This window comes from Copadichromis virginalis, linkage group LG20 (genome assembly GCF_057382275.1).
Source record: "Copadichromis virginalis isolate Kocher_CV1m ecotype Utaka linkage group LG20, C_Virginalis_male_GT1.1, whole genome shotgun sequence".
NCBI lineage: Eukaryota > Metazoa > Chordata > Actinopteri > Cichliformes > Cichlidae > Copadichromis > Copadichromis virginalis.
Genome location: NC_140637.1, coordinates 3,160,301 through 3,180,101, shown reverse-complemented (window position 1 = coordinate 3,180,101; position 19,801 = coordinate 3,160,301). Strand labels below are relative to the sequence as shown.

Here is a 19,801-nt window from a genome sequence, read left to right as displayed (position 1 = left end):
GTGTATTGCAGTTACAAAAACACATTTACTTGGTATTAGTATATGAAGCGTTGACAGTAAAATTTTGCATCAACTAATTTTTATAGTTGAGTCATGAATTATGCCGACAAAATGTTGCAGCCCTGGTCTAAACAAGCAATGAAGATTTCTCACATTATTAATCACCAGGTGACTCCAGTGCCCCAGACCTCTCCTCCAAAGGATCGCCCGTCGGGCCATGGTGGTGGCACTCACAGAAAAGTTGGCCGTTTCTCTGTGACCCAGACTGAGACTAAGAAAGATGACAGGCAGACTGACAGCTCGCCAGTGTCTCCTGATTTGGTGAGGGAGAGGAGGAAATCTCGGGTAAAGGAAGGAGATAAAGAAGAAAGTAAGAGAACGCCATCAATGGCCCACGCTCCTCGAGGTCCTGGCCACAGCCACTCACCCCTTGGAAGCAGTGATGATGATGATGAGAGTGAGCTAGAGGATGAAGACCTGCGAAGAGAATTACACAAGCTCAGAGAAAAGTAAGTCAACAAGGGAAAGAAGTTTTATTATTGTACAAGACTTTTGCCTCTCCATTTATTGAATTTTCTTCTTTGTGTCTCCGTTTATTTTTGTTTCTTTCCCACAGTACATAACCGTTCTCTTTCTCTGTAGGCACATCAAAGAGGTGGTTTCCCTTCAGGCTCAGCAGAACAGAGAGCTCCAGGAGCTGTACAGACAGCTTCGTTCCCTCAAAGACCAAAGACAGAGTCTGCCTGCCTCCCTATCTCGTACCCCTCCTCTTCCTGCAGCGCCCCCTGCCCTCTCACCTCGCAGGCCCAGGCCAACCAAAACAAAGTTTCGGGCCAGGCCTCACTCTCACATAGACAACAATGGAGTTACACATGCTGGTGAGGCTTTTACTATTTCTTCCTCACTTTCTTGTTTTGTTTTTTTAGATTTGCTCTCTGCGAAACTGTGTCTTGTATGTCTCATCCAGGGATTCAGCAGTCAAGCAGCTTTTCAGGTAGTGAAAAGAATAGGCTGTCACTGTACTGCAAGCCAGAGCACCTTACTACGCTACCTGCTAAAAGAGGTACGGTTTATCCTCGTAGTGCTAAAATCGGGTCAGCATACCATAATTAATGTCAGTTGGTGCCATGACGAGTCGCCTTGTTTTTCCACAGATCACAGTCCTCTAAGAAAAAGTACATTCACAGACGAGCTGCACAAACTTGTTGATAATTGGACAAAGGAGACAGTGAGCACCACCCCGCCTAAGCCTTCACTGAATCAAATTAAGCAGATTCAGCAGGTGCAGGAGTTGGGAGGCTGGAGCCAGGGAACTGAGGTAGGACTACACATGAAAAGTGTTGTTGGTATATCAGGCATGTCTTTCTTAATAATTAATTATTTGGATAAATAAACTTTATATATTTCAAATGCATTTTACTGAAAACTGTGGCTTATTGTTTATGAGAGGAAAAAAATCTTTTTTGAGTGTGATTTTGAATTACCAAACAATTCTTCATGGTTTTTGGTGATGATGATACAACTAAGTCAGAAAGCTTTAAGAGTTTTAGACAGTTCTTGAGCCAAAAGTACCAAAAGGTTTGTTTTGTTATTGTAGTCATAGTCTCTAAGTATTTACTGCTATATTTGTGCAGGTGGCTCCCCCAGGTTGGTTTCCAGTGGCACAGGCGCCCACAACCCCTGCCAGTTTGACTGTGGCACCCTCTTCCCATTACACGGGTGGAGGAAGCCTGTCCACCCTGCACTCTCCAGGACCTCCACCACAAACACACTTGGCTCAAGTCCCGCAGATGCAGCAAAGTTTACACCTTCATCAGTCTCTCCCCCTCCAGCAGATTAGCTATCCACAGTCCCAACTCTGCCAGCAGATACCACAGCCCCTGATGCAAACTCCCATGCAGTCTCAGTCTTTATCACAGACACCACCCATCGCCCAGCCTCAAAGCCAACCGCTGCTGCCTTCCCAAATGCCCACATCACCAGTGTCCACCGCTACATCTTTGCTGCCTGGTAGTGGTACCGCTGCACCCACAGATAGCGCTGCTGCTGCTGGTGGGGCATTTTGCTCCTGTTCCTCACCCTCTTCCACCTGTTCCTCATCGTGCTCTACTGCTGCTCTACCTACCAGTGCCAAAATTCACCAAACACCCCCCACCTCTACTCTTCCTCTGGGACAGAAATGAAACCAGGTGAAGTGTGAGGCCAATATGAAGGTCCAAGAGATGGACGTAAAGCAGATCCATTTAGAGTGTTAATTCTGTGTACGTGTGCGAGAGTTGTGACTGCAATGACATATGGGTTCTAGTGTACTTGTGGATGTGATGGGAAATGAATGTGAAAGAAAGGTGATAGGTTGTAGCATGTACAGGCAGAGGGTAATGTGAAGCATGGCTGGGGTTTCTGAATCAGTATTGAGCTGTATAAAGTCTTTGATGTATGAGTGTGTGCATTTATGAGTGTGGGTGGATTATTTGAGTACATATCACTTCTGTCTTTGGACACAAAATAACATTAACGTTTTTGTTTGCAAACCAACTCAGCGGGACCTGAAATCTCCCTAAGCAGAGACGAGAAGGACAAAATATTTGACGGTGTTGACATTTTTCTTTGGATTTGTCAATGCTTACAGTGAAAGGACTATCAATTTTTAAAAGTGCAATTAGTAATGATCATCTAAATTGATCAGCACGTATTGTTTTCATTTGTCTTTAAGGCATAAAATATTTTTGTAGAAGCACAATGATTAATACCTGATGCATAGGGGATTTTGTTCATCATATTTTAAAACTGTAAGCCTACAGATCAAGTGTTTCAAAGGCAATCAGAAAAAAAACCCCAAACTGACAGCAGCATGTTTCAGAGGTCAGCACTTATCCGGCTATCCATTTAACTGCAGTGCAAACAAACACACTGTCGAGGTGTCGTGTACCTGTACAGCATGTGCTTGATTTTTATATTGTTTTATGTTTGTAACAAAATTAATATGACCAGATGAATCCATAATATGATGGTAAATTCAAATCTGCCATCTCTGTTCAGTAAATATTTGGGTGCATTCAACCCAGGACTGCATGATTTTATGGCTGGCTTGACTTGCCTAGTGCAAACTGCTTGCACTCGCTGTATATTCATGAATCTCACAGTTACTGTTTGCAGCCCACTGAGGTAACGAGTCATATACATTTGCTTTCAATATGATATGATTTCACATTTGACATTTTCCTTTATTTCTGCTGCATATCATCTATACCAGTGCTGAAGAGGACGATTTAAAAGGAAAAGAAAAAACTGCCAAGTTATCATTAACTAAATTATAAAGGTATTCTCATATTGCCTTTTTCTAAAAATACTGCATTTTTGTGAGCGTGTGAGTTTATTTTTTTCTGTGTGACAAAGTGTTGTAATAGTCCTGGTATAGTGCATTAATTCATGCATCAAAGCAGCCTCTCAAATGTCACTGTAGTCAAGTGGAATTGTTTACGCTGCCTATGTTTTAGGCTTACTTTCTAAAAAAAGAAGAAGAAGAAGAAGAAGAAAAGGAAAACAACAGAAACAAAACAAGTGAGCGCTTCAGTCATACACCAGTTCTAAGTTTGATCAACACCAATGTGAGATCCTCACATGCTCATGTGTCAGCTTTGTTTGGCATTGTACAAATTCCTTGTTTCAATTGTGAGCAATTTAATTATTAAATATAGCCTGTTTGAATTCAACGATCAGAAGATGCAATGTGGGCCACTGTGCTTTATGCACACAACTAAAGGTTTACTCGAGTCAAACATCCTTCATTTCTTGATTTCTAAACTCATTTTGTAGTTGAAGACATTCAGAGTAATATATCATCAGCAGATATATTACTGTACACTCTGACAGCTTATCAGCCATACACACATTAGACCATCGATGGTTAGGTGTTAATACATTTTTTTGGTCTAATAAATAGCCAGTAGTCAAAGCGGTATTTCTGATTTATTAATAATAGATTGTGTGCCACAGAAAACATGTGATTTAACAGACAAAGACTGCTAAATGTAAATCAAAGGCATGAAACACGAGTGGTTAAGAGGAATAGTTCATGCCAAGTGGTATGGTTGTTCAGAAGCGGCATAATCTAGAATATAAATTTACAGTACTCAGTATGTGTTGCTTTTCAAGACTACCCACATTTTCACAGAGATGTACTGTAGTTCATTATTAGTGAAGGTGTGTGTGTTGTCATGTCTGATACTAACATGCATCTAACAAGCTACAGCTTAATGATTATGACTCATGAAGAGAAGCTGACTTTGTCCTTGAAGTGTTACCAAAATGTTATCGAAAAGACAAAGATTATTTTTGTATTTTGGAATGAGGTTGTACAAATTGTAAAATTGTGTTCCCCCCGCTACAAATCAGAGGTTATTTGAAACTAGAAAACTGGTTTTCATCCATGTTTACATGGGACTCCCTGTCTTGCTCTAACTCTGACAGGCGAAGCTCATTCCGGATCATATTCAGATCATTTTTGGTTATTTTGCCATCATATTTTAGTTTTGAACCACTGCAGCCCAGATGGTACATAAAGTAATGACACCTCACCTTCCCACTGAGCTTTAGGTCACATTAAATGAAATTAAAATAAAATTAATACAAATTAAACAGAAAATCTGGGGGCTCCCAAAATGACACGATTGAGAACCATGGTTAAAAAGTACATTTGGGCAGAAAAGAAAACTAAAGGAATAATGTATGTTGCGGGTGATTTAGCCTCTGTAAATTCTAACTAATTCATCTGTTGATTTTATTTATGTTTTGTAACTAATCAAAATAAATGATGTCAAACATCAAATGACACCAGTGTATAGGAGGTTTATTTGTACCGTAAGTTCACTGGGCACGTGGGATGTTCATATATATGCTATATATATGTGTTATTATGATGATAAAACACAATAATCATTTGTAAAACAAGTAAAACCTGGGCTACATTGCCAATCAAAAGTTTTTTTCTTTAATTTCATGACTATTTACATTGTAGATTCCCACTGAAGGCCTCAAAACTGAATGAACAGATATGGAATTATTTAGTAAACAAAAAAGTGTAAAAAGTCAAAACATGTTTTATATTTTAGATTCTTCAAAATAGCCACCCTTTCCTTTGATTACTGCACCCTCTTGACATTCTCTCACTTAGAGAAGCTCATTTAGAGAATGGTAAATGGTAAATGGCCTGTATTTGTATAGCGCTTTACTAGTCCCTAAGGACCCCAAATCGCTTTACATATCCAGTCATCCACACACCCATTCACACACTGGTGATGGCAAGCTACATTGTAGCCACAGCCACCCTGGGGCGCACTGACAGAGAAGGCCAAGGGTTTGCAGGGCTGTCAACAAAGCAAAGACTTGCTAATTTCAGGAATCTAAAATATAAAACATAATAGAATTATTTATCATTTTTTTGTGCTACATATCTCCCATATGTCTTGCTTCATGTATTTGATGTTTTCGTTATTTATCTAGAAAAAACATTAAATGAGAAGGTGTATCCAAACTGCTAGTCTGACTGGCAGTGTATATATATCTGTTAGTGCCAGACGTTTTTCTCCATTCTCCAGAGGAGCCTCACAGATCACAGCAGCTAACACCACTTGACCTTCGGTGCATTCCTGACCTGGAATCGCTGTTAATCATAATGCCAGGATGTGAGAAAGAGTGCCAGGGAATAAAAACATTTTTTATAAATAAATTTCGTAAGTGACGAAGGGCCTTAGGCAAATTAAAAAGTGAAAAAGATAATTGAATTATAAAATATATGTACACTTGAATCACAATCCTGATCACGACACTCCACCAGTTGCACTCATAATGTGTGGTTTGCATTTCTTAACACAGGTTCAATAAAATGACAACGTGAAAAATAATGACGTAAATACAAACTTTTTAAATTATAAAATCAGGTTACTGAATGTTGGCAATAATTATTTATTTTACTTGAAAAGAAATATCCGTTTCAAATTATAGTTTGTATTCTGACTGACATAAAGTGTGAAGGGAAAAGAGATTAAAAAAATTACAATTAAACGTTATGAGGGTGTGCAGTTATTTGACAAATCGTATGTACTCGCATGCTGATAATTATGTAGTACATTTCTGTTTCTATGAGATGACGGAAAAAATACATGTTTGCAGCGTCTCCTGACGCATAGAACTGAATTTCCGCACCGTAACGTAGTTTCCTGAACGCAACTCAATTTTTGACTGTCTACAACTTTATTGTCCCCGCCACGGCAGACAACGACGAACAACGGTCTGACGTTACTATCTTTGAAATGGCGTCGATGCAGTTAAATACGATGTTATTTGTTGTTGTTTTGTTAGTTTAGGTCGCTTCGTGCTACAATTTTCTGGTCCATTGTGAATTTCTGGACCTGGCCTTTATATTTGGGCATTACAAAGTTGATAAGCAAAAATGTGGTGAAGCAAATTGGTAATAATTTACGTTGCATAATAAGGCCGCAGCTAACCCCGAGCTTGCGTAGGGATTACAACGGCTTTTCAATAGTTGGCCCAGCCGCAGCTACATTTTGGTGAGTTGCTATCGTGGAAAGAAAAATCCAAACGTCTTAACCAGCAACAACGTTTTCCTGGCTGAAATATACTAGCTGCATCAGATACATATAAGGGTTCATTCACGCTTCGTAGCTACTTTTGCTTAAGTTAACATCTTGGCAAATAATTTTCTTCTCTAACTACATCGCTTGCTAACGCGGCTAACGTTAGCGTTAGCCTAATTGCTGTATGTATAAGTGCGTTGATAAAGCTAGCAGCACAACATTCACTATGCATAGAGTGTTTACAAACGGAGCTAACGTTAGCGTTAACAGCTGTTGAGCAGAAGCGATCTTGAATTTTCGTCCGGGATGAGTCTGAGCTTATCTGCAAAGATTAGTATTTGACCAATATGCACCGATGCTCATTAATTCATGTACCACCGAAACAAAATGCTGATCATTCAAGTAAACGACTAAACTTATTCGTTATGACGGGAACAGGATTTATATGTTGCTCTAATCAGCTCTCTACTAGCGAGTGTGGGGTCATTATGGTGAGCTGCTAACAAGTTTTGTTTTGTTTTTCTTTTTTTCCCTTTATTTTAACAGGTTTTCAAGTAAACCTCTGGACATGTGCATCAAGTAGAAGAATCAGAACGTGAAGTGACAGATTTCACCAGCCTTACCATTAATACATAAATAATAATTCCTTTTGTTGATTAATTAGTCTCTCCTCACTCGTTTCCATTAGATTTGAAAATACTTTACATAAATATCTTGCACAAACACACTGAACATGGCATCAGTGCCCGTGTATTGTCTGTGTCGTCTGCCATATGATGTGACACGCTTCATGATAGAGTGCGACATTTGTCAAGACTGGTTTCATGGAAGGTAGGATGTTTTCCTGCTTTGACCCACTTTATTAGATTTATGATGTGGTTACATCTGTTGTCTTCACTGTAAAATTTCTGTGTCTATATTGGGTAATGGAGCCATTCTTTGTTTTGATATAAGTATGCTTTTTTGTAGCTGTGTTGGAGTAGAGGAAGACAAAGCGGCTGAGATTGACCTGTACCACTGCCCCAACTGTCAGGTCACTCATGGGCCTTCTGTTAGTAAGTTATCATTTCTTAAGTAAAACTCTCAGGGTTGGTGTTATTATTAGTTGACTTTTTCATAGAAATGTACAGGTTGAAAACTGTTTTCTCCATTTTCTTAGTGCGCAAACGCCGGGGAGGCAATAAGCAAGTAGATGGAGGTGCCACTGGAGGAAGAGACCCAAGTAAGCCTGTTAAGACAGGGAGCGCACAGTTTGTTAGGGAGCTACGGAGCCGAACCTTCCCGAAGTAAGTCTCACCTGCCATCCTGCTAAAACAAAAGTTTGAAGAAAATCATGGTTTGTAGTGTGTTTTTCACATTGTAAGAACTTAATGTACTATTGCTGTTATAATACCTTGGCAACTAATTTCTTAGTCAACTAAACAAAGAAAAAAATGTTGCACATAGTACTCCAAACACACAAGAAGAAGAAAAACACTTAAACCAATGTTAAATATGATATGAAAACGTTACTTTAAAACATGTTCACGTTTTATTAAAATGTGACAAATTAACATTCGAAAAACAAATAAACAGCGACTGAAAAGTGTGATAGACTGTGCCATGCATAATGAATTCCCTGGCCATCCAATAGATGTAATCTCTCCAGCATGTTCCAGGTCTACTCCGGGGCCTCCTCTCGGTAGGACATGGCCGGCCAGAACACCTTACCCTAGAGAAGCTCGCCTTAACTGGCTTCTTTCAATGTGGAGGAGGAGCAGCTCTACTCTTAGCCCCTCCCAAATGAACTCCTCACCTTATCGCTGAGGAAAAGCCTTTTCACACCTGTGAGAAAGCTCATTTTTGCAGCTTATTCTCACCTTTATATAATTAGAAATAATAGTGTTGACAAAAAAAATCAGGCAAAGATGAACAGTTTAATGACGATGCTCCATCGGGTGGCAGATGGCTGCATAACATTTAGGACACAACAATTTACCAGCATTTAAAATGTAAAACAATTAGATAGTAGGGCTGGGCCATATCATACTGTTCACGGTAATACCGGTATAATGTTGGGCAATAATAAAAAATGAAATATTGCGATAGAATATGGGTAAAATGCGCATGCGTAGTGCCTTTGTTTTCATACGCACATTGCGGAAAAAGCATGGCGGCGACAGAGAATGAGAAGGGCGAAAGCGGATCGTTGAATGAAACGGACGAACCAGAATTGGTTTGTAAAAATGCTGCAGCTTCAGTGGTGTGGAACTGGTTTGGCTTTCGTCCGTCAGATACACAACATAGAGCATGCTAGCAGGCCGTCGTTGTTACTGTGTTTTTTGGAAAATGCGGCACACTTAAAATCAATCCTTTGATTTTTCTGAAAATCGACAGTGCCCCTTATAATCCCGTGTGCCTTATGTATGAATCCTGGTTGTGTTTACTGACCTCGAAACTATTTTATGTACACGGCGCTCGAAAATCTGTCAAATGTTGTAGTACGACTTTGCTAAGCTACAAACCCGCACCGCTTGATGGATTGTCGGTGCATTACAGCTATCGTAGGCAGGCGCCTTGCGGAGTGATACGTACTGTGCTTCAACATAATATTACCGTATTGTGTGTATATAACCTCTTTTTAAGTTTTGTGGATATTATACATGGTTATGCTGAGGATATGTCGGCCAGTTTCCACTGGAAATGCCTTTTGGTTAAACTGTCAGCGAGGAGTTTGCACTGTTACAATTTTATATAACTTTAATGCACATAAAAAACAGCTGCTTGTTTAAGTGAAAATACATTGATGTTTTTTTTTTTTGCACTAATAAAGTTGTGGAGTTGTAAAGTATTTTGTCTTCTGTCAATGATATCGTCAGTTATATCGTTATGGCAAATTTTCAAATGTATATCGTGATTAATATTTTTGGTCATATCGCCCTGCTCTATTAGATAGATTATAGTGACAGTTAGTTGTCTGGTTGACTAGTTGATAACATCCCAAATACATTACTATTAAAGTTGATTGCATTACATTCTACTAGTCTTTATCTAACACTGGTCTTGAAACCGGTTGGTGAACCAGCAACACCGACTACTGACTGAATAAATATTATAATTTCAGGAATTTAGTGGTTGCTGGTTTTTGCAAGGACTTTAGGTTGCCAGCCAGTCGCTAGTCCTCTGTGTATGTGTGTGTGTTAGTAAGGGAGACTGGTGTTATAGTTATTACTGCTTACTCCATGTGTCACTATTTTAGTTAGCATCCTGGGTTTTTGATCTTTAATGTAATAACACTGTAAATCACTCTGTCCTATTATTGTTTTTGTTTTTTTTCTTGTGATCAGAGTGAAAACGTACTTTTTGTTTTTCTGTGACAGTGCGGATGAAATATTGCTAAAGCCTTCAGGGGCCCAACTTACAGTTGAGTTTCTGGAGGAGCATTCATTCAGTGTACCTGTCATGGTTCTGCGGCGGGATGGCCTGGGTATGACCCTACCTCCATCATCATTTGGCGTCAGTGATGTGGAGCACTACATTGGTAAAGTTACAGTTACAATTTAAATTATGGTTAGGTTGTGTTTTTGTAATCAGTAAATTAATTTTTGTTTGCTTTGTTTTCTGAAACCTGTGCATTTTGTTAAATTCAGGTTCGGATAAACAGATTGATGTAATTGATGTTTCACGCCAGTGTGATCTGAAGATGCGTTTGGGCGACTTTGTTGAGCACTACAACAGCCCCAACAGAGACAGGGTCCTCAATGTCATCAGCCTGGAGTTCTCTGAGACCAGGTATGAAAAGACAGTCATTCTACTAAATATACGTTTAAGTAACACATTGTCGTTACTGGTGTGGAGTTTTGAAGACTAAATAAAAGTTTTGGATTTATCTTAGACTGTCAAACCTGGTGGAGACGCCTAAGATTGTGAGGAAACTTTCCTGGGTGGAAAACCTCTGGCCTGAAGAGTCTGTTTTCGAGCGTCCCAATGTGCAAAAGTACTGCCTAATGGGAGTGAAGGATAGCTACACAGACTTCCATATTGACTTTGGAGGCACCTCAGTATGGTACCATGTCCTCAGGGTAAGTGTTAATTGTTTCAAAGGTTTCTGTTCACATTCATTTTTTGTGTTTGTGTTTTAAACGAATAGTTTTGCATCTTTTTAAAGCTTCCCTTATTGTGCTTACTCAGGGTGAGAAAATCTTCTATTTAATTTCCCCCACCCCTGCCAACCTGGCACTTTTTGAGCGATGGAGTTCATCATCTAACCAGAATGAGATGTTCTTTGGGGACCAGGTTGACATGTGCTATAAGTGTTCTGTCAAACAGGGAAACACCTTGTTCATACCAACAGGTAAGCACTTGGGTAATTCTTTTTGTTAGAGCAGAGTTTTGTTTTGTCAGATATCTCAAACTAATTACATTAACTCAGCTACAATATGAACATCAGGCATTTCATCTGGTTTCTACATGGGCATACATGATGACAACACAAAAAAGCCGTAGAAAATAAGTAAAATAGAAACTGTCTATGTTTCTGTGGCGCAGTCTTGTTTCTACCAAGTATATTGCAACAATTCAGCTTATAGTTCAATATCCAAACAGAGGTCAAACAGCTTTTAAAAGTTACCAGTGAAGAAGAAGATGATTGGTGTGCATTCTTTCTCTTTGATTTAGATTATGAAAGCAATAACATGCCACAAAATGTTTTGTGAGCAGTAAAGATTACAATGGTGTTTACAACACTGTTTTTGTGTATGCACCATAATGCCTAAGTTACATTTTTATATTTATACACAGTTGTGTAAAAGCCTTGTTTTAGAGAGACGAACCAAAGCTGAGAAAAAATGATCTGCTTATAGTGTGGATTTTTATTTATTTATTTTTTAACCAGGGTGGATTCATGCTGTGCTCACTCCAGTGGACTGCCTGGCTTTTGGAGGAAACTTCTTGCATAGTCTCAACATTGACATGCAGTTGCGGTTAGTTTTTTGATAAACTTATGTATGTCAAGTATATTTAATTGAGCATAATTGTATTCCTTTTGACTGAAATGTTGAAATGTCAGTGTTTAGACATGGCGGACGAAGGAACTTGCACCCTTAATTGTTGTGGTTCCTCACTTCTTGTTCCTCAAGCCTGAAGTTCTGTATTTGGTTAAAATTACTATACTTGTGGGTTGTTGTTGTTGTTGTTTTTTCCTTGTCTGCAGAGATATTTTAACCTGGTGGCAATAAATAACTTTTTGTGATGTGGTATTGTTTAGGGCATATGAAATAGAGAAGAGACTAAGCACAGCAGACTTGTTCAAATTTCCCAACTTTGAGACTGTGTGCTGGTATGTAGGAAAGCACCTTCTCGATACTTTCAGAGGTAAGGGCTTTGGCTTTTATTATGTTTTTATTTGAACTACTTGGCTGGTCTGTGTTTGCTGTTAATAATTGTTGTATTGCTAACTTTGTGGTGTTTGGTCTGACAGGTTTGAGAGAAAATCGCAGGCATCCTGCCACTTACCTGGTTCATGGGGCGAAGGCCCTAAACAATGCCTTCCGCAGCTGGACCCGCAAAGAGGTAAAACCTTAAACATTTGCAATGTAATGTCCCATTTTAGTCCGGTTTTACTGATTCTCTTATTGCTTGGTTTATTTCCCTTCTAAAGTTGACTTTGAAATATGGGAAGTTTTTTTTTTTTTTTTAATTATTATTGTTTTGGCCCAGAGAATGCTACTGATTGGATCAGAAATACAGCTCTACAATTGTTTTAATACATTAACTTTAATGCAGTAAAATCTATAGTGTCATAAATGATTACATAAAAGTTACTGCATGGTATTTTTCTTGTTTAGAAGCAAAACATTAAATTGCAGCAATGCTGTTAAGAAAACTGCTAATTTGGGATGTGTTTTTATTTGCTCCCTAGCAAAGAGTTAAATGAGAAAATCAGCCACTTTCATGTCTGCCTCTGTCAGATGGCCGTAAACTGCTTATACCTCTGAAGCTTGTTTGTTTAATCAGTGTAGAAATGACGTCCTGTGGCTTCGCCACGGTGTTATGTCTGTTATGTCTGTTTGCCTACTGGTGGTGGTCAGAGGGCCCGGTGGCGCCTGTGTCCGGCAGCCTCGCCTCTGTCAGTGCGCCCCAGGGCAGCTGTGGCTACAATGTAGCTTGCTATTGCCAGTGTGTGAATGTGTGTGTGAATGGGTGGATGACTGAATGTAGTGTAAAGCGCTTTGGGGTCCTATGGACTAGAAAAGCGCTATACAAATGCAGGCCATTTGCCATTATGTCTTGGTTCTGAGCACTTGCCAGACAACCAGCAGAGACTCCAGGAAGTTACCGATCACTGACAGGAAATACTGCTGCATGACCAAAGTCATTACACTAATCTTACCCCTCGGCAGCCATCATGGCATTGCCCTCAGGCTCTGAGCCTGTAACTTTTCCTTGTAACATCATTTGTGTAACTGATGTAGTGACATTTCTACAGTAAAATGATATATGGCCATTTCCCCATTGTGACAGTTTGTAATGTGTGAAATAATGATAAGAATAATAATCATAGTAACATAAAAAGAGCATAGTATCACTTGTAGCTTTGGAAAATGTTGTAAGGAGATGATTGATGATTATCTCCTACACTCAGGCTTTAGCAGATCATGAAGTGGAGATTCCAGAAACCATCAATACTCAGGCGCTGGTGAAGGACCTGGCCAAGGAGATTCGTCTGGTAGAGGTAAATGAAATCACTGAAAGCTTCTACATTCTACAAATGTTAATGTTTAAATGTTTTTCTTACTCTTTCTGTGTTTTAATGATTTTAAAAAATAATCTGTTTTTCAGGATATCTTTCAGCAAAACATTGGCCGCACTGGTCCTCAGTTTCCTGGTTCGCCACTCTCCAAAGCTCCCCTCACCACCTCTCAGAATTCAGGACGGCCCCCTGGAAAAAAGAAAGGGCCCAAGCCCAAGGAGATGACAGGGGGTGTTGGGCCCCCAGGAACCAAAAAGAAGAGTCAAAAGGGACTACTTAAAGCAGAAGCAGGAGAACTCGATCTGATTGAGATCCACACCAAACATACACTCAAGAAATTTCAACCTGGAAAGTCAAAACACAAGAACAAGGTATGATGTTTGCAGATGTTTGTGATGATAATGGGAATGCCTATCCAGCATTTTCAGTGAACAAGTTTCATTTTCATATATCCTTATAGTGATGATCTCTCTTTGCAGTTGGAGTTACCATTAGAGGAGTTTGAAGGGAAGATAAATAAAAGCAAGCTGAAACTTGTGTTGACCAATGGAAAAATTCAAGGGTAAGCTTTACAGCCATTTCAAGGGTTCCTGTTGGTTCTGTGATCTTACTACAGGTCGATGTGTTTACCTGCTGTTTTTTCTGGCTTCAGTAAGAAGGATGGCAGCAGTAATGGTGCAGGAAGTGCTAGAAACTACAAACATCTTGCGACGGAGGGATCCAGTCTGTCCGACTTGGAATCTGAGGATGAGTTGCAGATTGATGAGACCCCACCTCCACGACGGAAGACAGCTGGACTGAGTAAGAAGAAGAAGCTGAGTGGTAAGTGTATTATGCATTCTTGAACGAAATATATACATGTGTTTAATCTGTTCATTCATTTATTCATCTATTGCAAGTAAAATTTATCATACTTAAGTAAAGCTGTTTGAATGCTGGGACTAATAACAAAATGTGGTTTCTAATAGGGCTGGGCCATATTATACCGTTCACGGTAATACCGGTATAATGTTAGGCAACGATAGGAAAATGAAATATCGCGATAGAATATGAGTAAAACGCGCATGCGCAGTGCCTTTGTTTTCATACGCACATGGCCGATTGTTGAGTGAAACAGATGAACCAGAATTGGTTTGTAAAAATGGTGCAACTTCAGTGATGTGGAACTGGTTTGGTGTTTGTCCGTCAGATACACAACAAAGCACATTTTTTTGCAGAACATGCAAGCGGCCGTCGTTATTGTCGTATTTGTCGGACTAAGATGCTCTTAAATCTGGGAGTAATCTGGGTCCTAAACTCAGTACACTTCAGGTCAAACAAACACTGCAGCATCACTGAGAGTTAACTGTCTAAATTCTTTCATCTTTAATAAAACGATCAGCATTGCTGCTTTACCAGGTGTAACAATTCAGTTTAACTTCCAGGCATCCATGAAAACAAAATTTATTACATTTAACGGAGTTAGAAGTTAGCAGGAAGCTAGCGGAAGTTAGCTCGCTTCGCTAGTTACCTAAGCATGATATAGCATGTTCTGACTGAGAGATTTCTGAAAAAATTCAAACGTACAGCTCTGCTATCACTTCCAACATAAATGAAGGCAGGAAACTAAACAGCAGTGACGTTTGTAGGGTTACTGAAGTTGGGCTAGCTGGTATATAATGATGTGCTACATGATCGCTAGCGACACAGCTATGTTAGCATAACATAAACAGTGAAGCTGGAGGATGAACACTAAGGTTCCTCATGGTTAGAGACAAATGCAATCGCATGGCAGGATGCTGTAAACGGACCAAACGTCAGTCAGGAGAACAACTGAGATAATCCATCCACAATACAAGGCTAGTCATTAATATACTGCAACAACATGGGAATAGAGCAGCTGCCAGAGAATTCAACATCAATGAATCAATGGTACAGAAGTGGAGGAAGCAAGAAGAATGAGTTTAATAAAGTTTGATTTATCTAACTGCTTTGTTTAGCTCAATGTGCCTTATGGTCCAAAAAATGCGTACTGCACACTGCAGTTTAATGTTGCAAAGCACCTCTTTTTAACTTCAGTGGATATTATACATGGTTATGCTCAGGATATGTCAGCCCATTTCTACTGGAAATGCCTTTTGGTTAAACTTTCAGCAAGGAATTTGCATTTGCACTGTTACATTTTTATAAAGCTTTAATGTACATAAAAACCAGCTTCTTGTTTAAGTGAAAATTAATGGAAGGTTGTCTTTTTGCGCTAGTAATGTTGTGGAGTATTTTGTCTCGCATCAATTATATCGTCAGTTATATCGTTATCGCAAATTTTCAAATGTATATCGTGATAAATATTTTTGGCCATATCGCCCTGCTCTAGTTTCTAATATAATTCAGTAGTAGTTTCAAAGCTGTAATTTAATAGTGTTAAAATGTACCTTCAGGTCTTCCTAGAAAGCTGCCCAGAGCCAAACCCTGCTCTGACCCTAATCGCATCAGAGAGCCCGGAGAAGTTGACTTTGACATTGAGGTGAGATTATTATTGAAACGGCCATCCTTTCAGGTCTTTGAGTTCCAATTCAAATGTGTTCTTTACTTAAAACAGTCAGAAAAGGTCAGTCCCAAAGATTTAAAGAAACTATTCACTACACTATAATTAATGTTTCATAAATCATAAATCGCTTATATTGATTTTGTTATCCCCTGCTGAGCAAACAAAAGCTTTATTTCATAAGACAAGCCATGGAGTGTTGACAAGAACTTGATGTTCAGTTTTTAAACAATTGATGTGGCTTCAGGAGGACTACACCACTGATGAAGAGGCACTGGCTGCTCATGGAGTGAAGGGTGGTGCAGGGGGCATTCTGGACTTACTGAAGGCTAGCAAGCAAGTGGCAGGCTTGGACTCTACAGCAATCGGGTAAGATTGCCTGGATCATCTGTGTGTTGGTACTTATAAATAATCATAATAAAATGGTACTGTGTGAAGCTGTGCAGCTGAAACACCCAGAAAACTTTGTATACCTTTGTCAAGAGTGGAGGCGGGTGAAAATGACTCATATTGTTGATGAAGTAATCTTGAAAACCTTTGTTTTACAAATTTGCAATGGGTTTGGGGTCCCACTTTGTGTAAGAGTTTTATATTGCGAGGTGATTAGTGATGGGCTGTGTACTTTTCTCAGTGAGGAAGCCCCAGCCTCTCCCAGCACTCGTGATGCCATTCAAGGGATGCTCTCCATGGCCAACCCCCCTTCGTCATCCTCCTCCTCATCCTCTTCATCTCCTTTGTCTATATCTGGAGGCCTGACAGAAGGATTAGGGGTCGTCAAGGAAAAGGGCGGCAAGGCTGTATGGGTGACAGGAGGGGTCAAAAAGACAGCAAATTCTGAGAAGAAACCTGTCATTCAGCGACCTGGAAAACGTCCAATTAAACGACCAGCCCGTCACCTTAGTGACGAGGAAAGTCCAGATGAACAGGAGACTCTGGGAACTTGTTTTAAAGATTCAGACTATGGTGAGCAGTACAACTTTGATTAATTTTCCTGATCAAGCCAAAATTTAATTATGATAATTTTTTTAAATTATTTATTTTTTTAAGTTTACCCATCCTTGGAATCTGATGAGGAGGATCACACCAACAAGACTAAGATGAAGCGGAAGAAAAACTGGGATGACACACCATGGAGTCCAAAAGGTAAACATAGCAGAAGGATCGATCAAATTTCTTTTTAGCTTTCTGATGTTTAGTCACTCAATAACTTCTTTTCATATACAGCCAGGGTGATGCCCACCCTTCCCAAACAGGATCGTCCAGCCAGGGAGGGAGCTAGAGTTGCCTCTGTAGAAACTGGCCTTGCTGCAGCTGCTGCCAAGCTGGCACAACAAGTGAGTGGGGGGGAACTAATAAAAAAAATCTTGTCTTCTAATATTCCTTGGAAAAGATGAAAAACTTTGTTGTTTGTGCAACAGGAGCAGCAAAAGCCTGCTAAAAGGAAGTACACGAAAAAGCAGCGTCCCCCTGCTCCTGTCATCACTCCACCTCCTGTTCAGACCGAGCCAGCCCCACCCTCTCCAACACCTGCCCCAGAGTCTGCAGCAGACGTCAGCCCAGACAGAAGAGTGGATTATTACTCTGCTAGTCTGTTGGACCATGAATATACAGCAGGACCAGGACCTTTTGGCTCAGGAGGACCTAGAGGCAGTGGAGCCATGGCTCCGGGTGTATTTCTTACATCAAGAAGACCTTCCCTGTCTCCACAAAATAGCAGCTCTCACTCCGGTGCATCCCCTGCAGGTTTATCCAGTCAGGGCACAACAGGAGTTGGTCAAGGTGAGCATAAACTTGAGTAAACTTTAGTTTTGACAGCATGATTTCATATTTTATAAAGTTTATTTGTTTTTAATGTTTCCCTTATACCTTGATTTAGGGAAACGTCCAAAGAAAGGACTTGCGACTGCAAAACAGAGACTTGGAAAAATCCTGAAAATTCACCGCAATGGCAAACTTCTCTTGTGAGAGGTGTTGGAAATGTGGCTGAAGACTTGAAGAATGAGAATGAAGAAAAGACCTGAAGTAGGTCTGAAGGAAAAAGAGACAGTAATCTATATTTTTTATTCCAGATAAATTTGTTTACTGTTTTTACTCGTTGCCGAACCTCACAAAAAAAATTCTTGCCCTACACCAGTTACTCTGCCCAGTTCTGCTCACCCTCATCTGCATAAAGGTATTTTCAGAAGCACATGTGTGGCTTTAAGTGAATCACTGTAATATGCTGGACAAGCACTTAACGTGGTAATTAACTGTTAATTACCACCTATTTGACGTCACATTTGAATTTCAGAATGTCAGGTGGATATTGATTTAACGTGGTAATTGACAAAGGCAAATGGTTTCTTTTGTTTAGGCCATTTTAGAGGTTGTATTTATGTTTGTACTATCATCATACATTTTTTTTTCTTTTTTTAAAGGGAAAGAAAACAGTTAATGTGATATTTGTATAGGCCCCTTTCCCATGCAGAAGATCCATTGGTGCAAATACTGACAGAGTTGTAGTATTATTTTTGTTTAGTTTCCTTTTTACCTAATTTTTATTACAATAGAGGTTGTACAAAACTCAAGTGTGTGCATATAATATGCGACATGTATTAATTCTTTTTGAGAAATTTGCCCCTGATGTTTGTATAGAAAATAGATCTCCATATATTGTAGCTCTACCTATGACAGCTGACGTGCTAGACTAATGCCAGGACTTACCACCATTATTCTATTTATTCTTTTCATATTTATTTAACAGGGCAGAACTTTTGCCATCTCTTATCCTGTTTTAATGTTGTATGTTTTTACAATCTCATCTTCTGGTCCCCACGTCAAGTATTTTCAACCACTTTATGCTTGTACAAAAACTGTAGCCATTGCTTTGTTGTCACTGTAAATACTTGTAATATTTGTAATTAATATAGCTGCTTAAATGCAGAACAATTTTAGACTTAAAAACAAACAAACAAAAAAAAAAAAGGTTCCTGCATGTTGCCGTAAATTGCGCCCCGGATGTTAGCAGGACTCTTGGGTCAGAAATAGAAATGTGTTTTTGTATCACAGAATGTACTAGTCCTAAAGTGTTGGCAGAGATGTAGATTTAACTTTGTGAAGGTGCAGGACATGAGTTGATATGTAAATATATGTTGTAATTTAAATTCTTTTATAGTTCAAAAACTTTCAGATCTTTCGTAACATGACTTGTACATTATACATTGCTGTATTTGGGAAATATCTGAAATAGTTCTTTTTTATATTTGTATGCAGTAACTCTCATGCTAAGTCCATGTTGTCTTGTTAGTGTTATTGGAAGCGTGCTGGAAAATGCCCTTGTTAAATTTCATCCATTTAGTTTTATATTAATTATTGTTGATTTTCACTCTTGTGTTGGTGTGAACTGTGCATTTTAAACATGATGTGTTTTAAATACGACCTGGAAATGATAAAATATACCTTGGGCAAAATTTCTTTTTTTCTTTGAGTTTATTTGATGATTGCTGAATCACCAAAAGCACTACCGGGTCTTCTGATTTCTCATGTCTGCTGGAGAACCAAGGTGTCAGTGCATTCATGAAGGTGTCATTTAGGAACGTTTTTGAATACACAAACAAGGAATGTTGTGTTGTATTAAAAACATCTACACTTAATGATTTTTTTCCAATAAAAGTACAGTTTCATTAATTGTAGAGATTAGCAACCTACTTGGGTATTTTTAATAAAGGGTGTAAACATATTTTCTCATGGTTTTTTTGATCTATGAATTACTGTACTATTATTATTTTAACATCTTAACATCCCACAGTTTAATTTTAGGGTTGAATACATTTGTTAATACAATGTCCAGTCTTTTTTCCACAAATGTCAGTAAGTTTGAATGCACTTTGATATTAAACTATATTTTTCAGAAAGCCTGGAGACTTTTGCTGTGTGCTTTCGTTTGCACATTTAATTAAAAAGTCGAGACTG

The 19,801-nt window shown here is 39.1% G+C and overlaps 2 protein-coding genes across 6 annotated transcripts in view; both read left to right on the top strand.

Moving 5' to 3' along the window:
• The window catches only part of wnk3 (WNK lysine deficient protein kinase 3), a 42,116-nt gene extending 37,283 nt beyond the window's left edge, over nt 1–4,833 (top strand). For all 4 annotated transcript variants that reach the window (XM_085444525.1, XM_085444524.1, XM_085444523.1 and 1 more), the window contains 5 exons: nt 169–509; nt 643–878; nt 968–1,063; nt 1,155–1,318; nt 1,635–4,833. In XM_085444525.1, coding sequence (XP_085300651.1) covers nt 169–509; nt 643–878; nt 968–1,063; nt 1,155–1,318; nt 1,635–2,183 — 1,386 coding nt within the window. In that variant the 3' untranslated portion in view covers nt 2,184–4,833. The remainder of the gene's footprint in view (nt 1–168; nt 510–642; nt 879–967; nt 1,064–1,154; nt 1,319–1,634) is intronic.
• A 1,417-nt stretch (nt 4,834–6,250) lies between these two features.
• phf8 (PHD finger protein 8) lies at nt 6,251–19,568 on the top strand. Of its 2 annotated transcripts, XM_085444527.1 has the most exons (23): nt 6,251–6,569; nt 7,143–7,191; nt 7,285–7,427; nt 7,566–7,651; nt 7,756–7,882; nt 9,956–10,116; nt 10,226–10,367; nt 10,471–10,657; nt 10,767–10,929; nt 11,470–11,557; nt 11,842–11,948; nt 12,055–12,146; nt 13,219–13,308; nt 13,416–13,697; nt 13,806–13,888; nt 13,979–14,148; nt 15,744–15,829; nt 16,098–16,219; nt 16,482–16,813; nt 16,898–16,993; nt 17,075–17,184; nt 17,269–17,629; nt 17,727–19,568. In XM_085444527.1, the coding sequence occupies exons 3-23, from the start codon at nt 7,330–7,332 to the stop codon at nt 17,813–17,815; spliced, it is 3,072 nt and encodes a 1,023-aa protein (XP_085300653.1). In that variant the 5' UTR covers nt 6,251–6,569; nt 7,143–7,191; nt 7,285–7,329; the 3' UTR covers nt 17,816–19,568. The 2 variants fall into 2 exon arrangements, with proteins under 2 accessions (XP_085300653.1, XP_085300652.1); XM_085444526.1 differs by having other exon boundaries at nt 7,143–7,427.
• The last annotated feature ends 233 nt before the right edge of the window (nt 19,569–19,801 follow it).

Excerpts from the sequence above, each read along its gene's own strand:
- phf8 (XM_085444527.1), top strand. The coding sequence starts at position 7,330 with ATGGCATCAGTGCCCGTGTATTGTCTGTGTCGTCTGCCATATGATGTG. Across the intron at positions 10,930-11,469 it reads CACCTTGTTCATACCAACAG|GGTGGATTCATGCTGTGCTC; the intron begins GTAAGCACTTGG and ends TTTTTTAACCAG. Across the intron at positions 17,185-17,268 it reads CTGCCAAGCTGGCACAACAA|GAGCAGCAAAAGCCTGCTAA; the intron begins GTGAGTGGGGGG and ends TTTGTGCAACAG.